At 38.1% G+C, this 27,920-nt stretch overlaps 1 protein-coding gene across 2 annotated transcripts in view; it reads left to right on the plus strand.

Annotated features, from left to right (window-relative positions):
- Nucleotides 1-27,920, plus strand: part of COL19A1 (collagen type XIX alpha 1 chain) — a 346,955-nt gene that overhangs the window by 249,012 nt on the left and 70,023 nt on the right. For both annotated transcript variants that reach the window (XM_060615861.3, XM_060615862.3), the window contains exons 18-24: nt 8,149-8,199; nt 15,236-15,280; nt 20,487-20,549; nt 26,010-26,045; nt 26,986-27,021; nt 27,116-27,169; nt 27,849-27,902. In XM_060615861.3, coding sequence (XP_060471844.2) covers nt 8,149-8,199; nt 15,236-15,280; nt 20,487-20,549; nt 26,010-26,045; nt 26,986-27,021; nt 27,116-27,169; nt 27,849-27,902 — 339 coding nt within the window. The remainder of the gene's footprint in view (nt 1-8,148; nt 8,200-15,235; nt 15,281-20,486; nt 20,550-26,009; nt 26,046-26,985; nt 27,022-27,115; nt 27,170-27,848; nt 27,903-27,920) is intronic.

Here is a 27,920-nt window from a genome sequence, read left to right on the forward strand (position 1 = left end):
CATCCCTCTCACTGTGAAGCAGTTAAAGGAAAGAGTTAAAATTTCAAAGCTATCAGGTCAGGCTGACCTCAGCTTCAGCTGCTACCATTTCTGAAGTGAAAGTGTTGATACCTTCCCCAATTCATGCATTATCATTCTCATATAACGTTTTCTTCTATCTGCTTTGCTCCTCTCCTGTTTTTCTCTGTTCAGGTCTTTACAGAGTAAACTTCATTTAAGAATGTTAATCTAAGTATATTCATTGACATATTCATCATCCAAAAAAAAAAAAAACTCAGTATATTCAATATTCAGTGTGGATGAAAACATCTATTTCAGGATGAGGGCACTTTCAATTTCATGATTGTGTCTTTGTATATTGGCCAAACAAATGAAATATGTCCTGCTTAGCTTGAAACCAGAGTTTTACCTGAGCTTATTCTCACGGAGTCCTCACCTCTTACAGTCAAATTTAATACTAAGACTTAATTCAAAAGAAGTAACTCCATTTCTCAGAACCATGTGCCAGAAACGAAGAGGCCTGGGCTGATGGTGGTATAAACAAGAATTGGCCTTCGAGATTCTCATCCTCTCTCTTCTGCCTCCCTTTGTCTTTTGGCCCTATCTTCTCCTGTCCCTACTCCCCACGTACCATCCCTTTACTCCTCCCCTTCTCTGCCCCATTCAACTTGCTCTCAAGAAATATTTAATAAATGATTCATAAGAATATATTAGAATGGAACAACTCTTAGACTTGGTTCTACCATTTGCTTATTGTGTGATATAGGGGAAAATCTCTGTTTTTTTCATCTTACGAAGAATATAATAATACCCACTTCAGTTATTATAAAAATCAAATAAGATAGTGTGTTTTGCAATCACATTACCCTGCCATCCAAGAAAATACATGAAAACAAATTTAAAATTATACAGAGTTGGGAGTGCCTGGATGGCTCAATCCGTTAAGTATATGGCTGTGGGTTTCAGCTCAGGTCATGATCTCAAAAGTTTGTGAGTTTGAACCGTGTGTCAGACTCTGTGCTGACAGTGCAGAGCCTGCTTGGGATCCTCTGTCTCCTTCTCTCTGCTCCTGCCCTGCTCATGATCTCTTTTTTTTTTTTTCTTTTTTCTTTTCTTTATTTATTTTTAATTTCTTTATTTCCCTGGATTTCTTTATTTATTTTTCTTTCTTTCTTTATTTTTAATTTATATCCAAATTAGTTAGCATAGAGTGCAACAATGATTTCAGGGTTAGAGTCCTTAATGCCCCTTACCCATTTAGCCCATCCCCCCCTCCCACAACCCCTCCAGTAACCCTCTCTTTGTTCTCCATATTTAAGAGTCATGCCCTGCTCAGAATCTCTTAATCTCTCTCTCTCAAAACAAATAAATACACTTTAAAAAAAGGAATTATACAAAGTTATATATATGAAGCATTAGTATTACATCTCCCAGGAACATTTGCATTTGAGCTGGTGATAAAACCAAACAAATAAATTAAACTTTCAGGGGCACCTGGGTGGCTCAGTCAGTTAAGCATCCGACTTCGGCTCAGGTCATGATCTCATAACATGTGAGTTCAAACCCTGTGTCAGGCTCTGCACTGACAGCTCAAAGCCTGGAGCCTGCTTCCTATTCAGTGTCTTCCTCTCTCTCTGTCCCTCCTCCACTCACACTCTGTCTCTGTCTCTCAAAAATAAATAAACATTAAAAAATTTTAATAAAATAAAATAAATCATACTTTCTCTATGCAGTTTTAGGCATAAACCAGAAAGAAGGTGACATATTTTCACCAATAGGGGCTCCTCTCCAGGTCCTTGAATTTTACCTACTACATACTGTCTGGCTACATTCCCATTGTAATCCTAAAAAGGAGAGCTTGAGATATCTATGTTGAAATGTAAATCTTCTCCTGGCTTCAGAAATCATTATTTTGTAGTTTGAGAGTTTTCAGCAATTTTGAGCCATGGGGGCTGGGAGTGTTGATATCTACTTAGTCACTAAAAATTTGTAGCAGAAGCATAGCATTTTCAGAAAACTAATCCATTATAAAATTACAACCGTTTAACTTACATAATTAAATCCTGAGGGACAATGAAAAAAATTTCATTTAGAGCAAATATTTAAGATAAAAAAAAGGTTCTGTGTTTAAAAGAAAGAATTGATTTCCCAAATATTTTCTATCTAGAGAGTATTATTGATTTTTCTCTCAGAGTTAGGACACAACTTTCTATGTTGTAATTTTGCTCAAAAATCCATCCATAAGCTTTTTTCTACTTAACTAGAGCTCACTGCAGCTTTGTTTTCAATTATTTAGCCATATTCTTAGATTAATCTAAATCTGTTGGCCCTGTATTCTAGGAGTTTGGAAGCAGCAAGACTTCTGCTAGTTTTGCTACCATTTCTGACTGAAACCAAAACCAACAAGCAAGAAGTTAGCTTTCCCCTCAAATTTTTTTCTTGTAGAAATAACAATTCTTTTTTTTGTATCTTTCTAAAATTTTATTTGAGAGAGAAAGTGCATGCATGCCAGAGAAGGGGCAGAGGGAAGGGGAGAGAGAGAATCCTAAGCAGGCTCCACACTCAGCATGGAGCCCAACATGGGGCTTAATTCCACGACCCTGGGATCATTACCTGAGCCAAAATCAAGTCAAGCACTCAACCGACTGAGCCACCCAGGCACCCCTCTTGTAGAAATAATAATTCTATTGAGTTCGGCAAACCTTTGTGAGGAGGGGAAAGGTACTATGTACCACATCTCGAGTTATAATCAGATTAAAAAAAGATTAAAACTCCTTGTTTCATTCCAACTGGAAAGACAGTGTACCAAAGCCCACATAATCAGTGTAAATATGCTTTATATATACTAGGTTATATATGATATTATAGATGGAACTATATAAGAGAAAACCTTAGCTTTTCCAGCGACTACTATATATTGAAATATGCTTCATTTTACCATTCCTATGAATAACTTTAGGCTTCCTAATTATATTTTTTTTAACCAAAGGAAAAATAATTACTGTTCTCTTCTTTTTCTACCAGCCATTAGAAACTGAAAATATTTCTTGAAAATTAGCCCAAATGACTTTCAATAACAAACCTTCAATCTGTTCTTACTGCAAAGCTATTTTTTAGCATGTTTTGAAGAGAGTTGACTAGTACAGCTTTCTTCACAGAGGTTTTGGTATTTCAAAGGTTGCAACTGAAATTAATTGGAAACCCACAGGGCCAGAAGGCAGTTTTGTATAACCTGAAAATATGTATTTGTGAATCCTGAAAGGAGTCCTTAATAAGAGATTGAACAGCAATGGTGCATGGAGATAAGTGGCACCCAGATGGCTCAAGGAGGCTTAGTCAGCAGTTAGAAAAAACTAAGGGATGCTTTTAGAGAAAAGGAAAACAGGAAAATGGTTCAGAGAGGAAGATCGGAGAGGAGGTAGAGTAACTGTGGAATCATAGAGATTTTGATTCAGAATACTAGGGTGTGATAAAGCTGAATCAAGAGGTCTTAGCCCTGACTTGCATAGAGATCTTACACCAAAGACCAGGGAAGGGGACTGGGAGAGGGGCGGGGGAGGCGCGTGGGGAGGCAAAAGTAGAGTTCTTTGACCTCTGTGTACTACATGAACTGAAAAGTGAAAGTACAGCCAAGACCAAGTCTGAAGAGTGTGGTTTTTAACACACTACTCTTCCTATCTTTTAAACTTTGGGAATCTGCAGCCAAAACTAAAATCTACAAAGAGGATGATAATACAAATAGCTCATCATTTTCACACCATGCATTTGATGACACTGGTTTCAGACATCATGATGCTTCATGATGCTTTTCTGTTTTCCACCTCTAGCAAGATTGTAGAAAACAAAACAAAACTCAATGGTATAAATGATTGCTGAGAGTATATACTCCCAAATTAACTGCAGCATCAATTCACTTCACACCAGGTATGGTTCTTTGCAGTAGGAAACAACATCAGGATCTCTACCCATACCAGGTTTGTGGACCTCTCAGATAATTACACATGGGCCCAGTTGGGTTCTGAACAAGTGTGTCTCCCTGGAATTCATGAGCATTTTAAAGCTACTCTGTAATTGTATACTCATCACATTAACCAAGATGTCCTATGTCTCCCAACCCAATACAGGCAGAGTGAAGTAGAGCTGCCTAAAAGACAGACAGACATCGTAAAGGCATGATTTCTGTATGTCTACATGTAGGCTACTATCACGAGCAAGATATTGGGACATTTTTTTCTTTCCATAATCCTTCAACTGTTTTTCCTAGTGGAGTTGCTTGTTAGCCAAGGCTTATGTGCCCTCCATAGCTAGCTTCCATTCTCCACTGGGCCTGGGTCATCTAAGCAACTCCTTGATGAGTCCTCATAAATGCAGACCTCAGAGAAAGTGACCTCTCAAGTGGAGCATCTACTAACACCATGTGGTGCCGGGAGACCTGTCACTTACCACAAGTCTTTAACGTCTCCTTCCTCAGAGTTGATTGATAGTCTGTAAGACTGACAGCTCTTACTAAACTTGGAAACAAATGTCTTGTTGGATCTTCGCCAGCCATGCATTGTACCAGAATAGAAAATAGGAAAATAGCACATCTCTTGGGGATGTGGCTCCAGAACAGCCAGTTCCAAGACCCCACGGTCTATGTTGGTCTTCCAACAATAAACAGAGTTGCTCTCCACGTTTATATGCATAGTGTTTCTCTGTAGTCGCTGTCCCCACACTGAGGTGGTTTCTTTTTGCCAGTTTCAGAACAACCCAGTGAGCCATTGCCACGCTGACTGCAGTCAGGTCAGAGGTAGACTGCCTGAGGACTCTATACTGGAGTCTTCTTTCAGTCACCTCACAGTTTCTTTAGCCCTCAGGGAGAATTTGTGTAAAGTATTGCCTTCAGGGTAGACTGTTAACTGGAAATCTCTGTTACGTTAAACCTGGAATCTGTGATACCCAGTGTATCCTCCTGACTAAAAGAACAAGAAAGAAAATGTCACCATAAATGCTCATCAGCAGATAAGGTAGTAGAGCCTAAAACTTTAGACTGACCCCATTTGGAGCACTACTTTGTGGATATGACATTTTATGGCAAGAATAGAACATATAAAATTGTGGAAGTAATTTTTATAGGTTTATTAATGCTGTGTATATCTGAATAATATTGTTCAAGCTTTTCTATTGGCCAGAGTCTCTGCTCAGTGAGTTGTGCTCTTGATTTTGTTTTAAGAGGGAGGAGCAGTGCAGAGCCCTCCTGCCCTGCCCCTAGTGGTGTGCTCAACAGCAAGATCAGGATCCTGGATAAGGAATATTTTCTGGGTTTATGTAACACAGCTATACACTGTGAGGACATAACCAGTCTGTAAAAGATAAGACCTGATTCTCACCCATTTTTTTCTTTTCTTTTTTTTAATTTTTTTAATGTTTATTTATCTTTGAGAGATAGAAAGAGAGTGAGTGGGAGAGGGACAGAGAGAGAGGGAGACAGAATCCAAAGCAGGCTCCAGGCTCTGAGCTGTCAGCACAGAGCCCAATGAAAGGCTCAGACTTAACCGCGAGATCATGACCTGAGCAGAAGCCAGACGCTTAACCCACTGGGCCACCCAGGTGCCCCTCACCCAATTTTTTCCATCCTGTTATTTTTACTATTCTCATCCATGCTTCTACCTGTTCTGTGCCATGTAACCCCTACCATGCTGTTCACTCTCCTGTTTATTTTTCCTTCCTTATTTTTGTCTTCCAGAGCCCCCTTTATGAAGTGCCCCACTTCTTATATCCTTTGACCACCCCCTCTCCCAACCTCTGCAAACAAAGATCAGATGCATTTCGAGTATAGCTGTGGGTTGAGAGGAATTGGGGGGAATATTTAGGCATAATATCCCTATCATGGGTTGCAAGAATGTATCAAGATAGTGGGAGATGCAAAGAATAGTTAGAGGGGCCTCCTTCATCTACCTGGTGGGACTACATCTAAAGACAAAGTGCTTCTGTCTTCCCCTCCTGCCCTAATCACAGCGTGGGCTCACAAGAAGTGCTAAATACAAGTTCTGTTGATTTTTTTTTCAATTTCTGTATGTTAAGTAGAACATAGAAGAGTGATCACCCATGTACTCTGGGGCACAGTTAACATGATTGAAAAAAATTACTACCAAAATTATTTTAGGCTGAGAGTCTGCTTTCAAGTTAAGATAGGAGAGTAGATGAGAACTGAGTTTGGGTCCAGCTGCCTATGTTAAATAGTAGCCCTGCCACTTAGCAGTGGTGTGACCTTGGGCCAGTTAACAATTTCTAACCCTCCATTTCTGTATCTGTGAATTGGAAATAATGATGGTAGGTACCTCTCAGTGTCACTGTAGGGATTAAATGAGTTAATGCACATAAAATGTCTGGTATAATGCCTGGCCCAGAGTAAATCCTATATCAGTGTTTGCTATTCTTATTTGATTGATTCTTCTGCTCTATTTGAGAGACTGTATTATTCTGCTATATTTGGGATCACTAATTATTAATACATTCAATGAGGATGAATGTGTATGAAGCTAAATTTACCCACCACATAACTGATTGGTGGGTATCTAATTGGCCATATTATCGACACACAATCAACATTCACCAAATGCCTACTATGCATATACCCATATGCTACCTGTTGATGCTGCTACATATGGTATCTAACATTTCTCCTTGCCTCATTATGTAGCTGCAGAAGGATCAATGTGTAAAGAATCTCATCTTCCCTGATTTTCAGAATGAGTGTTTAGTTTGCATCTTCTAGGCTAGAAACTTTCTTACAACTCCCAATCCAATTTTCCCTTCCCTCATTACTTCATCTGACTGACCTAGAATACACAAAGCTGGCTGATAGAAAAAGAACGTGAAAAAAATATAGTGCCATGAGAATTCTTTTCTGACATTAGCTCTGTTTTTATTTCAGCAAGGTAACAGCATCGTTTGTCTTTCCAATCATACTCAGCTCTGTTACTCGTGAGGCCTATTATTTTCTCAAGAGTTATATCAACCTGCTTGCAGACATCCATCATTACATCTTTGTGTCTTCTGTATTTAGTGACACAATACAAAGGTTCCACATTAGGAGAGATCTTCAGACACAAGCTGTTCATAAAGAATACCAGTCATAAATGTTAACTGATGTTAATTTTTTTAATATACTTAAGGTGTTACCTATATCAGTGAGTACAGCTAGTAATTGTTCCTTAAGATTTTCTTCAGTTTTCAAAGTTTTTAATTCCTTTTTTAAAGAAAATAATTTTTGTATAACAGTGATGTTCGATTTGCTCACCCTTAATTTTTCTTTGTATTATCTTCTGAGGTAAAATGTAAAGAACTTTGCCTCTGAAATATTTTCTCTCCTCTGAGGAGTTTTCGAGGTCTAGATGAAATATGCAGCCTCTTTTCTGACATTGCTGACTCTCTCTTGGCTTGAACCACTTGATTTAAAATAATGCTAAGCTTTGTATTTTCTTATGGCTCTCTCTCCCCAAAATGTAATCCCTGAAAACTCAGAGACTCTTCTCTTTTTCTCTATCTGGAATTTTTAGGGACAGACAGATGTCTTCTTCCCTGTCTACCCAAAGCTCAGCATAGTGCTTGGTGAACATTCCATGTCAGCTGAAAACCACAAGCATTTCAATATCTTAAGTCTGAGGTTTTTGAACAGACATCTTTTTCTGCCCTGAATGTCCATGTGCAGCCATTTTCACTCAACTAATTGAGACGGATAAAGTAATAGAAAAAATATTTTCCCCTATTTTCTAAGTTAACACATGGGCACACATTTCTATAATATATTGATCAAAGCCCTGTGATAAGTGTCAAAAATAAACTGAAGCTACTACCTCTTCCCTGGAGGAGTTTTATGGGTGTGATATTTTTTAATAAAGAATGTGCTGATGGCTGACCTTCTGGTAAAATGTTACACGTTCCCACTTAGGACCCCTCTTTGGATTCATGCAGGATTTAACCTAGAGATACCTTTAGAAACCTGAAAAGCTAATGCCCTTGTAATTCTCTATTAATTAGAATATTTGACTAAACACGCTCTTCCTTTTTTCTGAACTGGAAGATTCCGAGAATTCTTAGATACATTCTTTAAATTCACATTGTTCTGGTGTTTACATATTTATCTTTGATTTATTTCTAATACAGGGACCTCCTGGAATACAAGGAGTACAACAGACTCTTGGATATCATAACAATGTATGTATGGCTTCTTTTTTTTCACATCTTATACACACAGAGATTTTATGTGGTCATGTATTTGGAAAAAGAAAACATTAATTCCTAAGTGTTCAGACTTTGAAACATAATCGCATGTAGTTAATATCTTTCTGCACTGAAAGTATGTTTCAAAAAAATGTATTTTACTCAGCATCTTTTTACAAAACCAGGATATTATTTTTATAAATTAAAAAAAATTACTTCAAAGTTTGCAAAACGTCATGCAAAAAACTAATGCAAAAACCATGTTTCACCATCTATACTGCCATATGTCCAGTTTCTCTCGGGGTAGAAATAGATTGTGTGCTGCCTTGAAGCTTGAGGAGCACAGTAGGTGATGTATTTCTCATCAAAACCAATCACTGCTATGCTAAAACCTCAAGCAAACTTTACATGCCATAGGCCAAGACTAGGAGTCTCCCACCTTTCAGGGAGGAGCCACTTTTAATGGGAGCCACTTCCCCAAGGTTTTTAAATTGCAATCAAGATAGATGGAATATTGACCTGGTGGTACCTGAGTAGCAGAAGGTAAGACAGTTTTACTTTCTGTTTTCCAAGGAAACACAACGGAGAGGAAAAAAGTGGGTGCTGGCAATGACATAAGACCCAGAGACCTAAGTGAAACCATTGATTGACTCCTCATTTAATAATAAGTATTTGAGGTCCGATCACTCAGAGTGAGGCATTCTATTCACTGACTAGGATCCCTTCTAAACCTGATAGCTTATTGTTGATACTTTGTGGTGAATAATTGTGCCCCTATACAAAAACAAATTCAGGGATACCCCCCTTTCTGTCTCTCCTCTATGTTCTTGCTTTCCCTTTTTATAAATTCCTCTGACTGCTGTCATTCTTCTCTGTTTAGAAATCTCAGAGAGATGCTATGTGCCAGCAAAGGCCCTGAAGATAGCAGGTGCTCAGAAAAATGTTTATTAAATGATGAGCTAATGAGTTTTAAAAATCCCAATTCTTCTTTGATCAGATTGCACTCAACATAAAGACTGTGGAAAGTGTGGAAGGCTTGTTACACTTCCTAAGTGATCCTGTCTTATATTTTCTCATTTACTTAGGTTTCCTAGGGAGTATTCTACTAGGAAGGATGTTTGGGGTATATTTTATGATTCTTTATTAAACATTTTTCTGAATAGATCTATACCGGCTTTTTTAAAACATTAGGGCTTGGAACAAGTGGGGAAAAAAGTGAAGCGTGTCTAAAATTAATCAGTTAAAGTACAATGCTTTTGTGTAATGACATCTAGTGTCACAAAACAGGATTTATCGTAAATATTTCAAAATAATGAGAATGAGTTGGCTCTGATGTCACAGTGTCAGCTAGAAAAACTTAAAGAGCACACTCTATTACTATCACCTTTGGTATAAAATTTACCAAGTTGCTACTCAGCTACTTAAATATTTGCTATCCCTTGCAAAACTTTTAAAGCTCATATCTTCACAGGTCTCCCAACACTACTTCTATATATAGTTTATCTTGCCGATGAGTCAGTTTTTCCCCTTAAATGAAGACATATGAAGCATTTATATTTTAGTCTAAAGTTGAGAATGTAAATTTTTAACTTGAAGGTTATATTTCAAAAAAAAAAGGGGGGGAAGGGGGGGCTGACCAAAGCAGGCAAGTGGAGAATCTTGCTAGTAGCAAACTTTGTAGTACTTTGAAGTTAGCTATTGTCTGGCCCAAAATAACTCCAGCTATGTCTCCTTATTGCCTTTACAGGACTGAGGTTCACAAGTATTTAGTCCACAAGTGCTCAAAATGTGGCTTTGAAGCTGGAGCCTTCCTGGTTAGAGAGGAGAGACCATAGCTTTTCTTCCCCCAAATGACGCACTATAGCCACTTAGCATCAAAAGACTTTAGACCCATCTGAGATTTAATGGAAGGTAGCTTCCCAAAGACTTTACTCTGTTTCACTCTGAGAGTAGTTAGTTAGGGCTGTTAGATGAGCCCCACCAGAATGGTTGGAGGAGGTAGGGCCCACGTTCTCAGTACCTACACTGACCAGTATTTCTGGATGGTAACCACTTCATCCCCACCCACAGCTTCACAAAGGAAAGGGCCAAGTGTGCCATGAGCAGCGAGATGCGTGTTTTCATTTAGCAGTGACTTCACCCACCTGCCCCATCTGTTTTGGATACTGAGGTGGTTTCATTTTGCATTTCATTGCATGCCTGGTGGTCTGGCTGTAGCTTGGGAGAGAGAGAGAGGCACATAAATGAAACTTTCTTAGATATTAAATAATGGACCATGTATTGAGACATATAAAGTAACATTCCAAGGTTAAAATAATCGTCCCTTTTAAATTGGCATTGATTTATGTAATCTCTGCACTTGAGCTCTGGACCTCAGCAACTCAGCTCCCAGTTGTGCAGCCTGGAATCTGCTGAAGCAGCCACCTGTGGGAGGACAAGCAGCAGGTGACTCAGACACACCTCCTCCCCATTCTAACTTGAAGAGCCCACAGTCCCAGGAATCCTCAAAGGCAAGGGAATTGTCCTGTGGCCCCTGTACAGGAGTTGGTCTTTTCGCCTATAATTTTCCTTCTGTCTTCTGGAGGGAGAAGCTCAGGTATGAGAGACCTTGTCCCCACAAATCAAAAAGGGAATGGGGAAAAAAGGAAGTAAGGAATAGAGAAACTAAAGAGTAAGGTTGGGAACAATATGTAAATGTGTTTATGTGTATTTTTGCACGCCCACTTGAGGCTGCAAAGAATAAAAGGTAGATTTCCCTCTCCATCACAAAAATAATTTACAAACAGCTGCTCCCACTCTGTGAGATTGTTTGCACGAAGCAACAATGCTGAGAATATTCCCCTTAAGGAAAATCTGCTCACAATCCAGCAAACTGCTCTTCATTGTCTCTAACTCTGGGAATTTTAATAAAAATTTGATAGGCTCTGTCAACTGCTAAAGCCATCGGATCCAGAACTTCTCACAAGAGTCTAGATGGGGAAAAAAGTATCATGTGTGGAGGCCAAGAACGGGCAGATTTTACATCTGATATTGTTTTTAAAGATCCACATTGAAAATGCACAGTTGTGTGATCTTCCATCGTCACACTCGGTGCAATTTGCAGAGAACCAGTCTCAGCTTTTGGAGATTGACGCTGCGCCTCCCAGCAGCCAATCTTCTGGGCCCAGAAGATTCAGAAATGAAATTTAAATCCTAACGTCCTGTGTCTTCCTCCCTATGAACCGTCTCCTGTGGTCCACCCTGTTCATGCCCAGGTACATCCCCTTCTTTCCAGAGAATACCTTCTCCAAGTCACATGCAATAGCTTGAGTCTTCCCAATTGCCTGACGTAGGTTTCAAAACTCTCACTCATCACTTCCCATAAGAGAACAGAGGACAAGTTCCGACAGCGCCAAATTCTCTTTTTTTAAGTTTATTTATTTTGAGAGAGAGAGAGAGGGAGCATGAGCCGAGGAAGGGGAGGGGCACAGAGAGAGAGAGAGAGGGAGAAAGAGAATCCCAGTTTCCTCTCTGTCAACACAGAGCCCAATGCAGAGCTCGTTCCCATGAACTGCGAGATCATGACCTGAGCTGAAATCAAGAGTTAGATTCTTAACCAACTGAGTCATATAGGCAGCCTTGACTACTCAAATTCTTGAAATGGCCAGGCAGATTAGCACCCCCACACCACAACCCTCATCACATCACCACAGAAATTTTTAAATAAACACATTTAAAATGATGCAACCATTACATTTATTCAAAAGGTGTATGAGAACCCATTCTAATGACATGGCTCTAGTGTACAAATGACCTAGTAAAATTAGAACAGTATCTGTGGCAGAATGCTAGATTCCAGAAACACAAGGACTATGTTTCTTATTATTTCTGTAGAGCCAAGTAATTGTCTGGTGAAGTTAGTTTGGAGAAAGTAGAGAGCAAGATCTCACATGTCAATGCTGCTGAAGTTCAAGTTCACATCTGCCTTGCTTATTGTTATCCCAAGATTGGAGGACAGCTCCAGAGGCCACTGAATATCCTTGATTAGATGGATTTCCTGGTCTAGCTATTGAATGAAACAAACATACGGTGCTCTGATGGGCAGTAAATAGCCCTGTTTTTCCTCTGGGTGTAAAAGCCACCAGAAAAAAAAAATCAAGATTTTAGAACAGTACAGCATATGGATAGAATAATATGAGCTGGTGCTATAGATGCAGTTTTTCATCCCAGTCACAGCGTCTCTGATATCCTGTAGGGTGCTGAGAGGTGTGATGGGAGAGGGATCTAAACCAAGATGCTGTACTGTAATATGATCTCACCTAGATGCACTTTGGGTGCTCTTCTGTGCTGCAATTCAAGAGCATGGGGCCTCCCAATCCAAAAACCATCTCTGGATAACTCATGTCTTACACCAAAGCATGTTCCAGCTTTCCCAAAAATGTCCTACCTTAAACACAGCCAGGGAGAGGTGCTGATGGGTTGTATACACTGATTGGCATCATGTCCAAATGGCTAGTATTATCAGAAAATGCCTCACATTTGTTTTATGCAGGTTGCATCCAAGCGACCTATCATTTTGGAACTGCTGATTCTTTATGTATGTGTGTACATGTCTTAGGGTTTCATATCTCATTTTCAAGTATGTCCCTGTAATAATTTACAGCTCAGGACTTTGAAAATACAGTTTTTATTTTCAATTTAGACATTTCAGATGAAAGTTAAATAGGAAAAAATGAGAAAATGTCTGTCACAAGACCAACAGTAACAGCAGTTATAAACTACTTATTTTTGATTGAAGTAGTATGAATAGCATGGAAGGCATATTTGAAATGTCAAATTATAGTAACAGTGATCTGAATGAGTGCCTCTGGATATTTTTGTTGTTTAAATGTTCCCCTACTTTTGGTGTGCCTGGGTGACTCAGTCAGTTAAGCGTCCAACTCTTGATTTCAGCTCAGGTCATGATCTCACACCTTGTGAGTTCAAGTCCTGCATCAGGATCTGCACTGACAGCACGGAGCCTGCTTGGGATTCTCTGTCTCCTTCTCTCTCTGCCCCTCCCCTGCTCGCATTCTCTCTCAAAAATAAATACACATTTTTTTAAAAAAATTCCTCTACTTTTAATTTTTTCTATCAGCACAGATATTTTATTTTATTTTTAAGCTTATTTATTTTGAAAGAGAGGCAGAGAGAGAGCACAAGCAGGCTCCATGCTAACAGCATGTGGAGCTCTATTCAATGAATGATGAGACCTGAACCAAAACCAAGAGTCAGACGCTTAGCTGACTGAGCCACCTAGGCACCCCAACACATGTATTTTAATAAAAAGATTTTAATGAGAAAACACATAAATTTGAATTATAGGCTTATTTATTCAACAAATATTTGTTGAATGTTTCCTGTATGTTAAGTACTGTGCTAGGAATGGGGCATTCAATTCCAGGTCATCATGGGGCTTATATTCTAGTGTAAAAGATGCAAAATACTTTACACAAACACAAAATTAAAAATATTAGTAAGTATTATGAAAGAAAACTACAATATCCAATGAGAAGATGAGAGGAGAACCTGTCTGGGAGACCCGCAGGAGGCTTCTGTGAATGGCATCTTCTAATACTTGAGACCTGAAGGATGATGAATAGTTGCTAACTGGACAAAGGGTGAGGACAGAGTGATGACTTAAAGGGTGAAATGGGAAGTACCTTGCTCCATTTGAGAAGCTAAAAGAAAGCTGTTCCAGACGGAAATTCTGAGGGAGAGCAGTGGCTACCATGATCCTGTAGAGGAAAATGAGTTCAAGTCAGGTAGGATTTTGATGGCTTTATAAAGGATTAGAAGGAAGGGGCTCAGAATATCTCTCTGACTTTATATAGAAAATGTAGGTGTATGGGGAGCAAGACTGGCTTATAGAATGCCAGTTAGGGAGCAACTGCAATAGTCCTGGCAAGACATGATGATAGCTTTAGCTTACCTGGAGTGAAGACCGGTAGTGTGAAGAGAAGAGACTTGGGGAACAGAGAAACCAGGCTGGATGACCGATGGGACTTGAGGAATAAGGAGGAGGGCAGTGTTAACAATGATAGCCAGAGTGAAGAAGGAAGACTTTTATGGAAGGGAAATTTTTCAGATTTTCTTTTTTTCCTTGGTTTTCTTTCTTTCCTTGATTTTTTTCAATTGTAAAATGAAATTACTATGCATTTTAACAAGTAACTATAGAGATACATTCGGAAGAAGTCAATTGTTATTACCCCACTTCTGGGCTAATGAATGTTAACAGCGTGATGTAATACTCTCATCTCTCTCTCCCATATATGTGTGTATTATTATATTTTTTAATTTCCGTTTGAAACTCTTGAATATAAATTTTTTTCTAGAATTTACAAGTGTATACAGCAAGTAGAAAATTTGATACATGGGTCAAAACTCAGGAGATGTGTGCTGGGTTTATAAAACTGTCCATCTTTGTATAGATGATACCGAAGCCATGGGAGCAAAGAAGTATGCCCAGGAGAAAATGTTGAGTCACAAGAGAAAAGAGTCTGGACATAAGTCCTGAGGAAATCTAACCTTTACCCGTTAGGTGAGGAGAAAGAGGACAGGTCAGAAAAATAGGAAGATACTAGGAAAGTGAGGTATTATACAAGTCAAGAGAGTGGCAAGTGCAACCAGGAGGTTAATTAATGGAAAGTCCATTACAGTGAGAAATAAAGATATCATTAACAATGTTACAAAGTCATGTCAGTGGAGTTGTTGGTGACCAAGTAATGTTGCCAGGCATTAATTTGGAGTAACGACAGTTTGCCCTTGGAGGTGTGGTATTTCTCCCGAATCATCTCCTGTGGGGGGAAGTCACAGAAGATAGATAGTATCTCCAAAATTGGAGTTTTTCAAGAATATTTCACAGAAGGTGAGAGAGGCAAAAATGATTGAGATGGTATTCATAAAAAGCTGTTACGGCACTATTATCTTACTATATTTTTAATGCAGGGGCTGAGTGTATTAAACATAAATGGACTGTTTTTGTATTTATATTTGTCTTATGTTTACCTAGGGAAACCTTGGTGAATATGGAGCTGGTGGCCCAAAAGGAGAGAAGGTAATCAGATTTGCCAAAGTGAACAAAGCAACCAGGGTTTTACATCTACCTATGCATTCACATGTCCGGGGCAGTCCTGCTGCCACACGGAGTTCTGTCCCTGGGGAGCCCGGCCTGCAGGGGGCGCAAGCCTCTCCGCCTCCTGACCAGACAGCCGGATTAGGCACTGAGGATTTGTTCCTCAGTGAAGATTGCTGAATAGCAGTTGGCTACAAGGAAGAGGAAGGGGAAATAGCTGGAACAAGGGAAATGAAATTGGAACACAAGCTTTGATTCATAAAGCGATGTTTCATGAATCTGTGCAGGTGGCAAAAAAAAAAAAAAAAAATTGAAGACCCCCTTTAGCAAAATGCCTCAGGCTCAGGCTCCCTATTTTTGTGTCATCTTAAGTACCCATACAGAAACCATCATGGGGGTATTTTTTGGTGGAGTTTTGTAATGTATAATCATTATTATTTCAAAACAGTTTTAAAATTAAAATGCTAATAAATTTCTATTGCATTTCTCCTCATCATCAGTCACTGGTTTAATTATGTGAGCTGTGAAGACGACAGATTCACTTGCCCATTCAGAAAGATGTTTCACTCTGATTTGATTCTGAAATTGTGATGACCTTGAATTCAGTGTGAATGTACCATTGTCAGGAAAAAAAACAATGCACATTAAACCTACAGACAGAGATGAGTAGGTCTGAAAATACTCCGAGGGAATGTGTCCTGTGAGTGCTACTTTCATTCATTCACCCAGTAAAAATTCTCTTGATTGAGAGCAGGGTATTTCGACATGAATTCAAGAAAATATGACTTCTGCGCCTTATAAATCAGTGCAACCAATCTATTCAAAAGACCATACATCTATCACCAGAAAATATTGCTAAAAGATGGTCTCAACAGAAACTAGAAACTTCTTTTAAATTGACCATTGAAAATGAAATTTTCTGCAAAAAAAATAAGTAAAACCTTGACATTCTTAAAAAGATATCCAGAAAGTATTGATTATACAGCAATAATAAGGCATTTATGTGTCTAGGATTGTACGGGTAGTACATTAGCATTATTTTCTGTAATCAAATAGCTTACAGAATTCCTACACCACCGTGACAAACACATTACATTTTAAGCAATTACTACTGTGCACATGTGGGCTAATGGGGGAAAGAAAGAAAGCCACAAAGCTTGTCACATAGGACAGCTGAGCAAAGAAGAGTGCTGTGGCACTTTTAAAGTATTTAAATGATGATTCATTTATTGAAACAAAACAGCTGGCTTCTGTTTTGCTATGTTCATTAGGAAACATATGTTACTTAGGAATTCTTAAGACCTCAATGATGAGAAATTTGATTCTGTAAAACAGGTGTATTTCAAACTCTAAGGACCTTTTCTATTGCTCAAAATCTTTTCTAGTTGCTTCAGAATCTTAAGTGGAATTAGAAAAAGCCAGTGGTATAACTGTTCCCTCCTCCCACCCAGAGGAATAACCTAGAAGAGTCTACAGGGAGCTTGATGCAGTACCTGATATAAATGTACATATGAAATGATTTGTAAGAATTCTAATTAACAGGAGAAAGACTCTGCCAATAAATAATGCATAAAATAAACTGAAAGACAAGCATAGCACTTGCTGGAAGAGTAAGGTCACCTCTACCTCTACCTAAGGTACTAAATGGTTAGTATCTGTTATGAATCAATACATTCATTTTTTAAATTATAATGCTGTTCATAGGTCACCATAATGAGAATTTAAACCTCCTTCAAGCTGCCCTCACAGATCTTTGCTTGCACCTATGGTGGACCTTGGTAGTTCTCAACCCTGGCTGCACATTGAGATCACATGGGGAGCTCTTAGAAAATACTACTGCTCAGGCTTCACGCCCAGAGACTCTGATTTGATGTGGAGCCCATACCTGTGGTTGACTTGGTGTCGAGTCTATATATTTGAACCAATGTAAATAAGTCTGAGGGAATATGTGTAAAAGTGCTTCAGATGATTGTAACAGGCAGTCAGGAGTGAGAACCACTGAGTGGTGGAAAGAACATGGGCTCTGAGGTCAAAATTCATTGTGCCATTAACTAACTACTTGGGAAAATCACTTCATTTCTCTGAGCATCAGTTTCCTCATCCATTAAATGGGCATAATTGTGTCTACACAGAGTTAATGGCCGCATTGAAATCAAATGAGATGAGATGAGCTTACCCCAAAACACAATACCTGACACATATTAAGCTTCCACTAAAGATTTGTTCCTTTCCATTCATCCACTCCAGACTTTCTTCTCACGAAGTGTTATTTCTCTGTCTTTGGTATTCATAGCTGTTGCCATCCTTAACACCTGGTCTTGTTCATCTTTGCACCTCCCACCATAATTTTGACAGAGAAAGGACCCAATTTATATCATTGAACAAAAGATTTAGTCAGAAGTACAACTTCAACACATAAGTGATTTGTTATTGCTGTAGGATACATCACTTCTCAACGCAAAATAGAATCACGAAAGCAGCCTACCCAAAACCCAAGCAGCAGAATCTACACACAGATCACCCCAGGCTTAGCAGCCACATTCTGTATCAAGAACACTAAAATACAGGGAGAAACACCAACGGACACTAGTGGCTATTAGTAACCGGAAGTAGAGACCATGGCAGCCATGTGACCAGGCGACCAGTGTTAAAATGATGATACCTGCTCTGCAGCTTTCCTGAGACTTGCAGAATGTGGTGAAGGAATAACATGTTTACAGATTGGTTGAGGAGAACTACTCCTTTATATAGACAGTGGAATAAGGTAGCAGCACATCTAAGGACTACTATGAAATTAGGAGGTATCTTTTGGGGCCAACTGACAGGTGGAAAAAACTAAGCCTCAATAGCACCAGGCCTTTTAAATAGCTTTGAAAGTGTCAAATTAGAGGACAGCTTTTCCTGAAGCTCAGTAAATTCATCTGCCTTTCAACTGCTAGCCACAGTGATAAATCACTGAACATTCATTTTAAATATGAAAACCAACTCCTCATGTGTCTAAGATTCAGATATGAAATGCTTTTGTTTACAGAATTTTATATGCGGGAATAGGTCCCTAAGATTTCCTCTAAGTCCAGCCTGACCAAATACCACTCAGAGAGATGGACCCATGCCTCTACTGGGTCCTTCCTCTACATTTCAATGGAGACTTATTTACATGGGTTCAAATATATAGCAGCTCTGAATATAATTACTCTTCTTCCTTATATAATCCCCTCTACTTCCCCTTTGGTAGCAGGTAGATGTGACTTTAATAGTAATTTCTAGACCCCTTCCCTGATTTCCACTTTTATATTTTGCAGATTAGTCTAACTACTAGGCATGTTTTTCCTTCGCCCCTATGCACTGGGGATTTTAACACCTACCAGATGAGTAACAGGATGGTCACTCTGTACACCCTAATGCTCAGACAAAACCAGTTGTTTATTTTCTCTTTACAACCAACAGCAATTGGTTTTTTAAATGTATCTACCAATTTCTTCCTCTTCTTATTTTGGATAGAATTTATTATATCTAGAAAAAAGAATAGTTTCTGCTACAGTGTGGTTAGTATAAGACTGGTGATGGTACATTAAATGTTTAGGTTCAAGAAGGAAAAATACATTAATAAAATCAAGATTAATTTTAAAAAATATATTCCATAAATCTAGAAGAACCTTTTGAAAATGTGATCTTCTCTATCAATTGCACATGACAAAGTCCATCTTCCTCTAGTGTAAAGTCATAAGATATTGATTTAGATAGAAATGTGGAAATAAGCCAACATTTTTGGGACTGTAATAAATTTTTATTTAAAGTATTTTGGGTGGACTGTTGTTTGAGGCTTCAAAATAAACAGATATCCATAAAAGGGGGAAGATATAGAGATGTGCACTACAGCATTTGTTTATAATAAAGAAAAGCTGGAGACAACCCAAATGCCCATCAATGGGGCTTGGGTAAACCCTGGTATATAGTAACATTATAGAATGCTGTCCTGTGGTTACAATGAGTGAACTAGATCTATATGTATCAATAGGAATGGATATTAAAAACAACCTTGAGTGGTAAAATGCAAGTTATAGGATATCATATACAAAAAAAGCTATTTATGGAATTTGTTTTAAATATCAAATAATATATTGTTTATGATTACATATATGCAGTAAAAGTGAAAAAACATGGACTGAAAAATATAAACACTACATTCAAGAGAGTGGCTTCCTCTGGGACAGAAATAGAAGGGGAAATGTAGGAAATTTCTTCTTAGATTGCAAATTTTTGTATTACTTTCATTTGGGGCACCTGGTACACAGAGGTTTGACACATTTGACTTTATGTTTTCTATATTTTTTCAAAATAAAAAATGTGTAAGAAAGGTGAAAAAGGTATATGCCCAGAAATACCATGGTGAACATCATTTTGCAAAAACGCTTTTGAGGTTGGAAAAAAAAAATCCAACATACTTCCAGTGGCTGTATTTACTTTAGCCATAATGTGATATTCAAGGATCTTGGTAGATGCTGAAAGGAAGCACAATGCTGGGATCCTCCAAAGTCTGACTAGTGATCTGTTTTCCTCCCACAGTATTATTTCTAAATTGTATTTTCTCAAAGTACTTTTTTATATGTCACATACAAACCCCTCTTCAAGATCTCTGACCGGAACATCTTACACATTCCTAAGCTGCTGTTACCACATGGACAAGAATGTCTTCTTTGTCCACAGCCAGTCATTTAAGTGATTATATCAGTGCTGGAAACAGCTGAGAGACTCCCTTTTCTTCCCATGGCTCCCCACTCCTCCACCTAAAAAAAGAAAGAAGTGTCTGAGATAAAATGAGTCTTGGATTATTGTCAGTTAAACAATCTGATGTCTTTAAGATCACACACACACAAATTTTTTTGGCAAAACAGGACAAAATTATATATTTTTTCTTCTCTGAACATCTTTCCTTGAAAACTAATTTGTTTCACATTAATTTTGAATATCATTATGAATATTATGGATTTCTGAAAGAGCTAAAGGCATTGTGAAGTGCGGACAAGTACATGATTATGCAAATAGTATAACTAGATTCAGAATTCCTCCTTGGACGACAATAGGTAAATTCCATGGCCAGAAGGAGCACAATCACTCTTGAATCTGAGAGTCACTACAGTACTCATCTGACCTCATGAAAAATCACTCTTCTGCTTTTTCTCAAAAGGGTGAAGCTGGACAACCAGGATTTCCAGGGTCCATTGGCCCTAAAGGTCAAAAAGGAGAATCTGTAAGTATTAACATTTTTAGGACAAAGGAAGAATATTCACAAAAATAGAATTAAAAGTATTTTTCCTAATTAGCACTAATTCCACGAACCTTGTTTGTCCCTGCCTTGGCAAACAATAGTCAATAAGATATTCGAGCAAATGCTATATGTAAGGCATTAAGTAACTTAATCTTTTTTTTTTTTTTTAATGAGATAGGTAGGCTATTATCACCCTTATTCTTCATATGAAGAAACTGAGGCCAGAGAGGTTAAGCAACTTGCCCTAGGTCACATAGCTAGTGTGTTAGAGCTATGAATCACACTTAGGTAGACTAATTATAGAACATGGGGTTTAAAAATTACTAAGCTGCTCTGCCATAACTAAACATTATAACTATAATAAATAATAAAGTCAATATATCAAAAAATTGGAGCTAATACATCCAAAAAAATTAAAAACTTATATCTATTTTCTGGCAGTATACTTTCTGAAGTTATTTTCCTTCCTTGGTTTTTATAAGATCAAAGTGGCTTTTCAGTATTAACTGAGACCACTTTCTTTCAAAACTTAATTATTTTGTAAGGGGACAAAACCTAAATTATCATTTATACTCAAATAGGACTACCTAAAGAGATTACGTGAATACTAGTCCAAAAATAACTTTTTAAAAATCCTGCTAAAAAGGCAAAGACAAAAACCCACAGCAGTCTGTAAGAATCAGCAAGACTCAGACTTAAATGCTTTATCTTTATATATATATGATATATATATATCTATAGATATATATATATCATATATATATCTTTATATATATCATATATATATCTTTATACATATCTTTATATATATATACATAAAGACATATATATATAAAGATATATATATATATATAATTTTTTTTTTTGAGCACTGGGTGTTATACATAAGGGATGAATCACTGGAATCTACTCCTGAAATCATTGTTGCACTATATGCTAACTAACTTGGATGTAAATTTTAAAAATTAATTAAAAATAAATAAAACAATTTAAAAAGAACAAGAAAAAAAGTGTAATACTTTTTTAAAATCACTTTTCCCTGCTTCCTTACCATTGTGACCAAAGGATATAAGTTTACCAGGGATAGTGAATGCAGACGTCACTAAAATGCCTGCATGCCAAACAGAAACAGTATTTAATATTACAAAGCCAAAATTTCCCTGTGCTTCCACTTGAAAATGTAGGCATCTTTGTCTATGACAGTAATTTTTCAGGCAGCTTTAGAGTCAATGCTGTTACCCAAGTAACGCAAGTTGTCCTCCCTGTAGGGGTCATGCTTGCCTTTGGTGTCCAGTCCAAGCTTCCATATTCAACTGCAGCAAGTGACAGGCTTTCATGGGATTTCCCAGCTTCATTTTTCCAAGAATGTCTGAGAAACTCACATTCCACAAATCCAGCCTGGTGATTGGTCCCCTCCATCTGCTTAACTATTCCTGATGCTCCACATTTGTTGACAACTCTTCACCATTCGTAACTGCTTCTCTAGGTCTACACTGTCTCCCCTCCATGCTTGGACACTCAAACTCACCTTTTAAACTACTGGGTGACACATGGCAGACCTGGATTTCAGATTTGAAAAAATTCTATTGGAAAAACAGGAAGGGTAGAAAAAAGGAACTTGGAATGGTTTAAGAGCAGTGTTTCTCAAATGGAAAGTGCATTTGAATAACCTAGGGATCTTTTGAAATGCTGGGTCTAATTCAGTAAGTCTGGGGTGGGGCCTGAGAGGCTGCAGTTCTCACTAGCTCCCAGGTGATGCTCATGCTGTTGGCCCTTGGATCATGCTCTTAGTAGCAATGGTTGGGGGACTTCACAGCTTCTAGGAGATTCGCTCTGGCTTTCTCTCCCACCACAGACGTTTGGGGGCAGCCCACCTACCCCACTGAGATTATCATTGGCCCTATCTGCCTTACATAGGAGAAACAGACTTCTTTTCCTTTTAACTTTTCTCTTTGCCAGTTCCCTCTTAATCCCTTAATTATTCCACGTCCCTATACAGTAGTCCCACCTGTCCAAGGAGGATAGGTGCCAAGACCTCCAGCAGGATGCCTAAAACCGCCAATAGTACCGAACCCTATACAGTTGACCCTGAACAACATGGGGGTTAGGGGCACTAAGCCCCAGCATAGTTGAAAATCCACATATTGCTTTTGACTCCCCAGAACTTAATTACTAATTGCCTACTGCTGACCAATGAACAACTGATTAACACATATTTTGTATGTTATGTGTATCGTACTGTATTCTTACAATAAGGAAGCTAGAGAAAAGAAAATACTAAGAGAATCATAAGAGAAAATGCATTTTACAGTACTGTACTATAAAAAAATCTGCATATAAGTAAACCCATGCAATTCAAACCTGTGTTGTTCAGGGTCAACTGTATACACTGTTTTTTCATATACGTGCATACATACATACCTACGGTAAAGTTTAATTTATAAATTAGGCACAGCAAGAGATCCTCAACAATAACTAATAGTAAAATAGGACAATTATAATAATATACTGTGATAAGTTATGTGAATGTGCTCTCTCTCAGAATATCTTGTACTGCACTCGCCCTTCTTGTGATGAAGTGAAATCATCAATGCCTACGTGAAGAGATGAAGTGAGGTGAATGATGTAGGTGTTGTGACATAGTGTTAGGCTATTATTGACATGATGATTCCTCAGAAGGAGGATCATCTGGTTCCAAACTGCAGTTGGCTGTGAGTGACAAATCATGGAAAGTGAAATCACAGATAAGGGGGAACTACTTTAAGATCTTGCCTGCCTTCCTCTCTGCCCCCCACATAAAAGAAACACATTTTTACAATGTTATGCAGAGTTTAGCCCTTTGTGGTCTCACACTTTCTTTCTTTCCTTTTTTTTTTAATGTTTGTTTATTTTTGAGAGAGAGAGAGAGAGAGAGAGAGAGAGAGAGAGAACAAGTTGGGGAGTGGCAAAGAGAGAGACACACACACACAGAATCTGATGCAGGCTCCAGGCTCTGAGCTGTCAGCATAGAGCCCGACATGGGCCTCGAACCCACAGCCCATGAGATCATGACCTGAGCTGAAAGTTGGACACTTAACCGACTGAGCCACTCAGGCATCCCTCTCACACTCTATTCCAGAACAGAATCTGGACCTGACTTAGCAAAATCACCAAAAGTCCCAAAAAGAGGAATGATTTTCATACAGATTTGAGTTCTGAACCATTTATCCTGAATGGCAGTTCCCCTCTCCCCCGCTACTAAACATTTAGAATATAACTTTATGTGTAACATATCAGAGCTAAAATATACTTAAAAGAGATCATCTGGTTAAACCTCAGATAAAGAAAGAGAGGTTCTAAAAGGCAAGGTACTTGACCCAGATAGTGACCATTGGAGCTAGGACTAAATATCAAGTCTTGAGATAACCAGGCTCCTGGTTTTATTTTTTTATTATTGTTTTTTTAACCTGTTACTTTAATCAATATGGATTCACAGTGGCTCTAAATAAGCATGATATAAGCAATGTGATATAAGCAAATAAGCAGTTATAGAAGCAATGTGGCCCATGCTTATATCTAAATAACATCATCTCTTATCATAAAAATCAAATAGAATTTTTTGAATTAAGGCTGAAAGACAAGATTATAAGTAATGCTCTGATTTAATGTATAGCAATTAACCAATAATAAGAGATTAAAAAAATTAAGCTCTATTTATTTATTTTGAGAGAGAGAGTGTGAGCAGGGGAGGGACAGAGAGAATACCAAGCAGGTGGTGCAGAGCCCGATGTGGGGCTTGAACTCATGAACTGTGAGATCATGACCTGAGCTGAAATCAAGAGTTGGATGTTTAACCAGCTGAGCGACCCGGCACACAACCAAAAATAAGAGATTTAATCATGTGGGCTAGATATGAGGCACAACAGGGTAGGCTAAGTTATGCTAGGTAACACATTAACCCTGAAATCTCTGTGGCTTAATGCAAGAAAGATTATCTCTTGCTCATGCTGCATGCCCAGCATGGTTGGGTTGGGAGGAGTGGGTGTTGACCCTCACTGCATTCAGGTACCAGGCTGATTTCCCCCATGTAACTCAGCCATCTGATATACACAACCTTCTCGGTCACCACGGTGGGGAAAGTGGGACTGGAACATCAGGACTGGGCTCCTCCTTACCTCAGCCTGCAGTAACACATGTTACATCTGCTCACATTGCATTGCCAATACTAGCTGCCTGCCCCCGGGTAACTGCAAGGTTGCTGGGAAATATGGAAGACAATAAGGTGAGCCCTCTAGTCCTGAGCACATAGGACATGAGGCGCAAACCACAGAGGTTTATTTACTAACCACTTATCTCCCATTAGTGATTTGTTTAAAAGACTAGCAGTCCCTAAGAGGACCTTTAAGCGTAGTATTATTTACCTATGGTTCTCATGTTTTCTCTTGACTTTCATATGCAAGAGAAAAAAATTTTTGATGTATGGTTTCCATCTTATTGTCAATTCACTCATTTCAAATAATAAGTAAATCAAATTACAAATCAAATAAGAATGAGTAACCAAAGCCTGGGTTTGAATTCAGGTTGTCTAGGTTTAAATCCTGAATGACCTCTCACTGGCTATGTGACTTGGGGAAATTACTTAACTTCTCTGTGCCTCATTTTCGTTATCCGTAAATGGGTGTTCTAATGGTAGCTACCCCAGTGACACATAAGAAGGAACTAGAACAGTGATTAGATCAGTGTTTGATACATTATGAGGATTTAATGAACATCAGCTATTACTGTTATGTCTGCATAACTTTAAATTCTCTAATTTAATAAACTTTTACTGGGCACCAACAGTACACCAGAGATACTATGATAGTTGAGATCAATTAAATCCCTACATTCACAGAGTTTATAGGCAAGATAAACAAGGAGACATAAAATAGGTGAGTGCTATTTTAGGGGAAATAACTCAGTTACACAGAACCTTTCTGAGTCTCTTTCCTCATACTTGAAATGGGACCATATCTTCCTCACAGCACTGTTGTGAAAAGTAAATGAAATCGCATACATGTGACTTGAGGAACAGAAAAGCTAATGAGAGAAAGCCTCAATATGTGTGGGGGGGGTGGGGGAGGAGGAGGTGCAGGGAGAGAGAGAATGTGATCAGCTTCTATGTGAACCATGAAAAAGGAAGCTTCGGCCTTGGGCAGCATTCCAATTTGTTCCACTCAGGATTCTCAAAATAGTATTAGAATGATTAACTTACTGTTCACTTGGGAATATGAGTTTTTTAATTAATTCTCATATGCTCCCTTTAAACTGCGCAAGCAGACTGTGTGACATTCTGAGTCATCTCAGGGACTTTTTTGTGACAGAGGCCTGAGTTTGGCCTGCAGGATTCATCCATATCCAGTTTTGGAGAGTTTATTTCCAAAAGTGTTTATAATTGCTTCTGTTTTCTACCCATTTTCCTAGGGGGAAGCTTTTACAAAAGGTGAAAAGGGAGATAGAGTAAGTAGATGTTTTATCACTATCTTGTGTTTTCTACTTCATCGATTTCTCTCTCTCTGATTTCTGGTATGTTTACTGTGGAGTCTAACAGATTTGATAAAATAACCTCTCTGAGCATTTTACTTTTTCCTTTGTGATTTTTTACTCTTATTTTGATAAATGAGAAATTTTAAACCTTGTTAAGTTTTATCATTTGATGGCACTTTACCATTTGGCTTAGGTAATGTATATTTTCTTTAACCATTACTGTTTGTAATGGGACATGAATGTCTTGAAAGGTACACACTTAATATATCTAAAATATAAAATTTAAATATAAGATACAGTTTTTTTTCAAAAATTCTGTTAATGGTACAAATTAAATTTATCAAATGGGGTGATTATATCAAAAGGATCAATAATAAGTCATGAAAATAAGAAAAGCAAACTCATTACAGCCAATATTGTACTCTTTTATGTAACCTTAATTTTTTTTTTTTTTCATTAAGTACATATACCCAATAGTAGAATCACCATGACATATAAACTTAAATTCCACTCTTTCTTTTCCTTCTTCATCTGAAGTTTTAATTCTCTGAGATATAGGATGAGCTGGTGGCAAATCATAACAAAGTCAGCTAAGTAGAGAATGCAATGATTGCTAATGAGATATGATTGTAGAGTCAAAAGGGATACTGGGGAGAAAACTATTATAAAGAAGAAAGAAAATAGGAGTTATTATTTACTTGGTATCAATAAGTATTTTAAATCATGTTTTAGAGTGACCCCCTCCTTGACTTCATCATGCTGTCCATAATCTCCCCCTTTATTCTATGTTAATTAGTAGAAATGCAGACGAATTCAAGTATTAGAGATGCTCATCCCCATCTGAGTTTAAGCATTACATAAATGGTTTTTTGTTTTTTTTGTTTGTTTGTTTTTGTTTTGTTTTTTTTTACAGGGAGAACCTGGGATAATGGGATCACAGGGAATAAAGGTAATCTCATAACCTTCTTTATGGCATCTCCAACCTAATGAGATTGTGAAGATTGCATTAACCATTTCACTGTCCTTCCCACCCACATGTTTAGGGCGAACCTGGAGATCCTGGTGCCCCCGGTTTAATAGGAAGTCCAGGACTAAAGGTATATAAGAAATAAGTGAGTTAAAGAGGAAATAATTTTGGAGTTATAGCCATTTCTGTACAAAACAAAGTGCTTTGGTGTGCCACTCATTTTCTTCACAAACGTTCTCAGAGATTTTATCATGTTGCCATGGTGATTTCCCCCCTATTGGCTGCATTTATTACACATATAGTAATTGTGCTTTCTGGTTCACAGTAAGATTTTTAAACTCTTTTTCAAAGCATATTCACAATAGCATCCCTAAACCCTTTATGAGTAAATAATGTGAGCGAAACCTATGACCCTGAACTATATCCTTAAAATGAACAGGACTCAAGATTCAATTTGTAAGCCCAAATTATGCAGCTCTGAGATGCTTGAGTTCCCCATGTGGGATTCCGCAGGGGTGTCCCAAGAAAGACCAGCTGTTGGGAGGTGCAGGAGAGATTTATGTGATGCGCTCCCACCAATGGGTGAGGGAGGTTATCATGGCCTCACTTGCTGGTGGGAAAAGACCCATTTAAATGAGAACATCTTCAAACTATCTTTGTCAGCCCAAAGCACATTTCAGAATTATTCAGAGAAGGTAGGATGGTAGAAAGCCCGTCTTTCTACAGATGAAGTTCATACCATGTTTTATATATATTCAAGGACAATCTGTTTTTTAACAAAGTAGAACTACATATCACCTTTCTTTTAGGGTCAGCAAGGACCTGAAGGCTCTATGGGACCCAGAGGACCACCAGGAGATATTGTATGTATAGTAAATACA

This window comes from Panthera onca, chromosome B2 (assembly GCF_046562875.1).
Source record: "Panthera onca isolate mPanOnc1 chromosome B2, mPanOnc1 haplotype 2, whole genome shotgun sequence".
In the NCBI taxonomy this organism is placed as follows: domain Eukaryota; kingdom Metazoa; phylum Chordata; class Mammalia; order Carnivora; family Felidae; genus Panthera; species Panthera onca.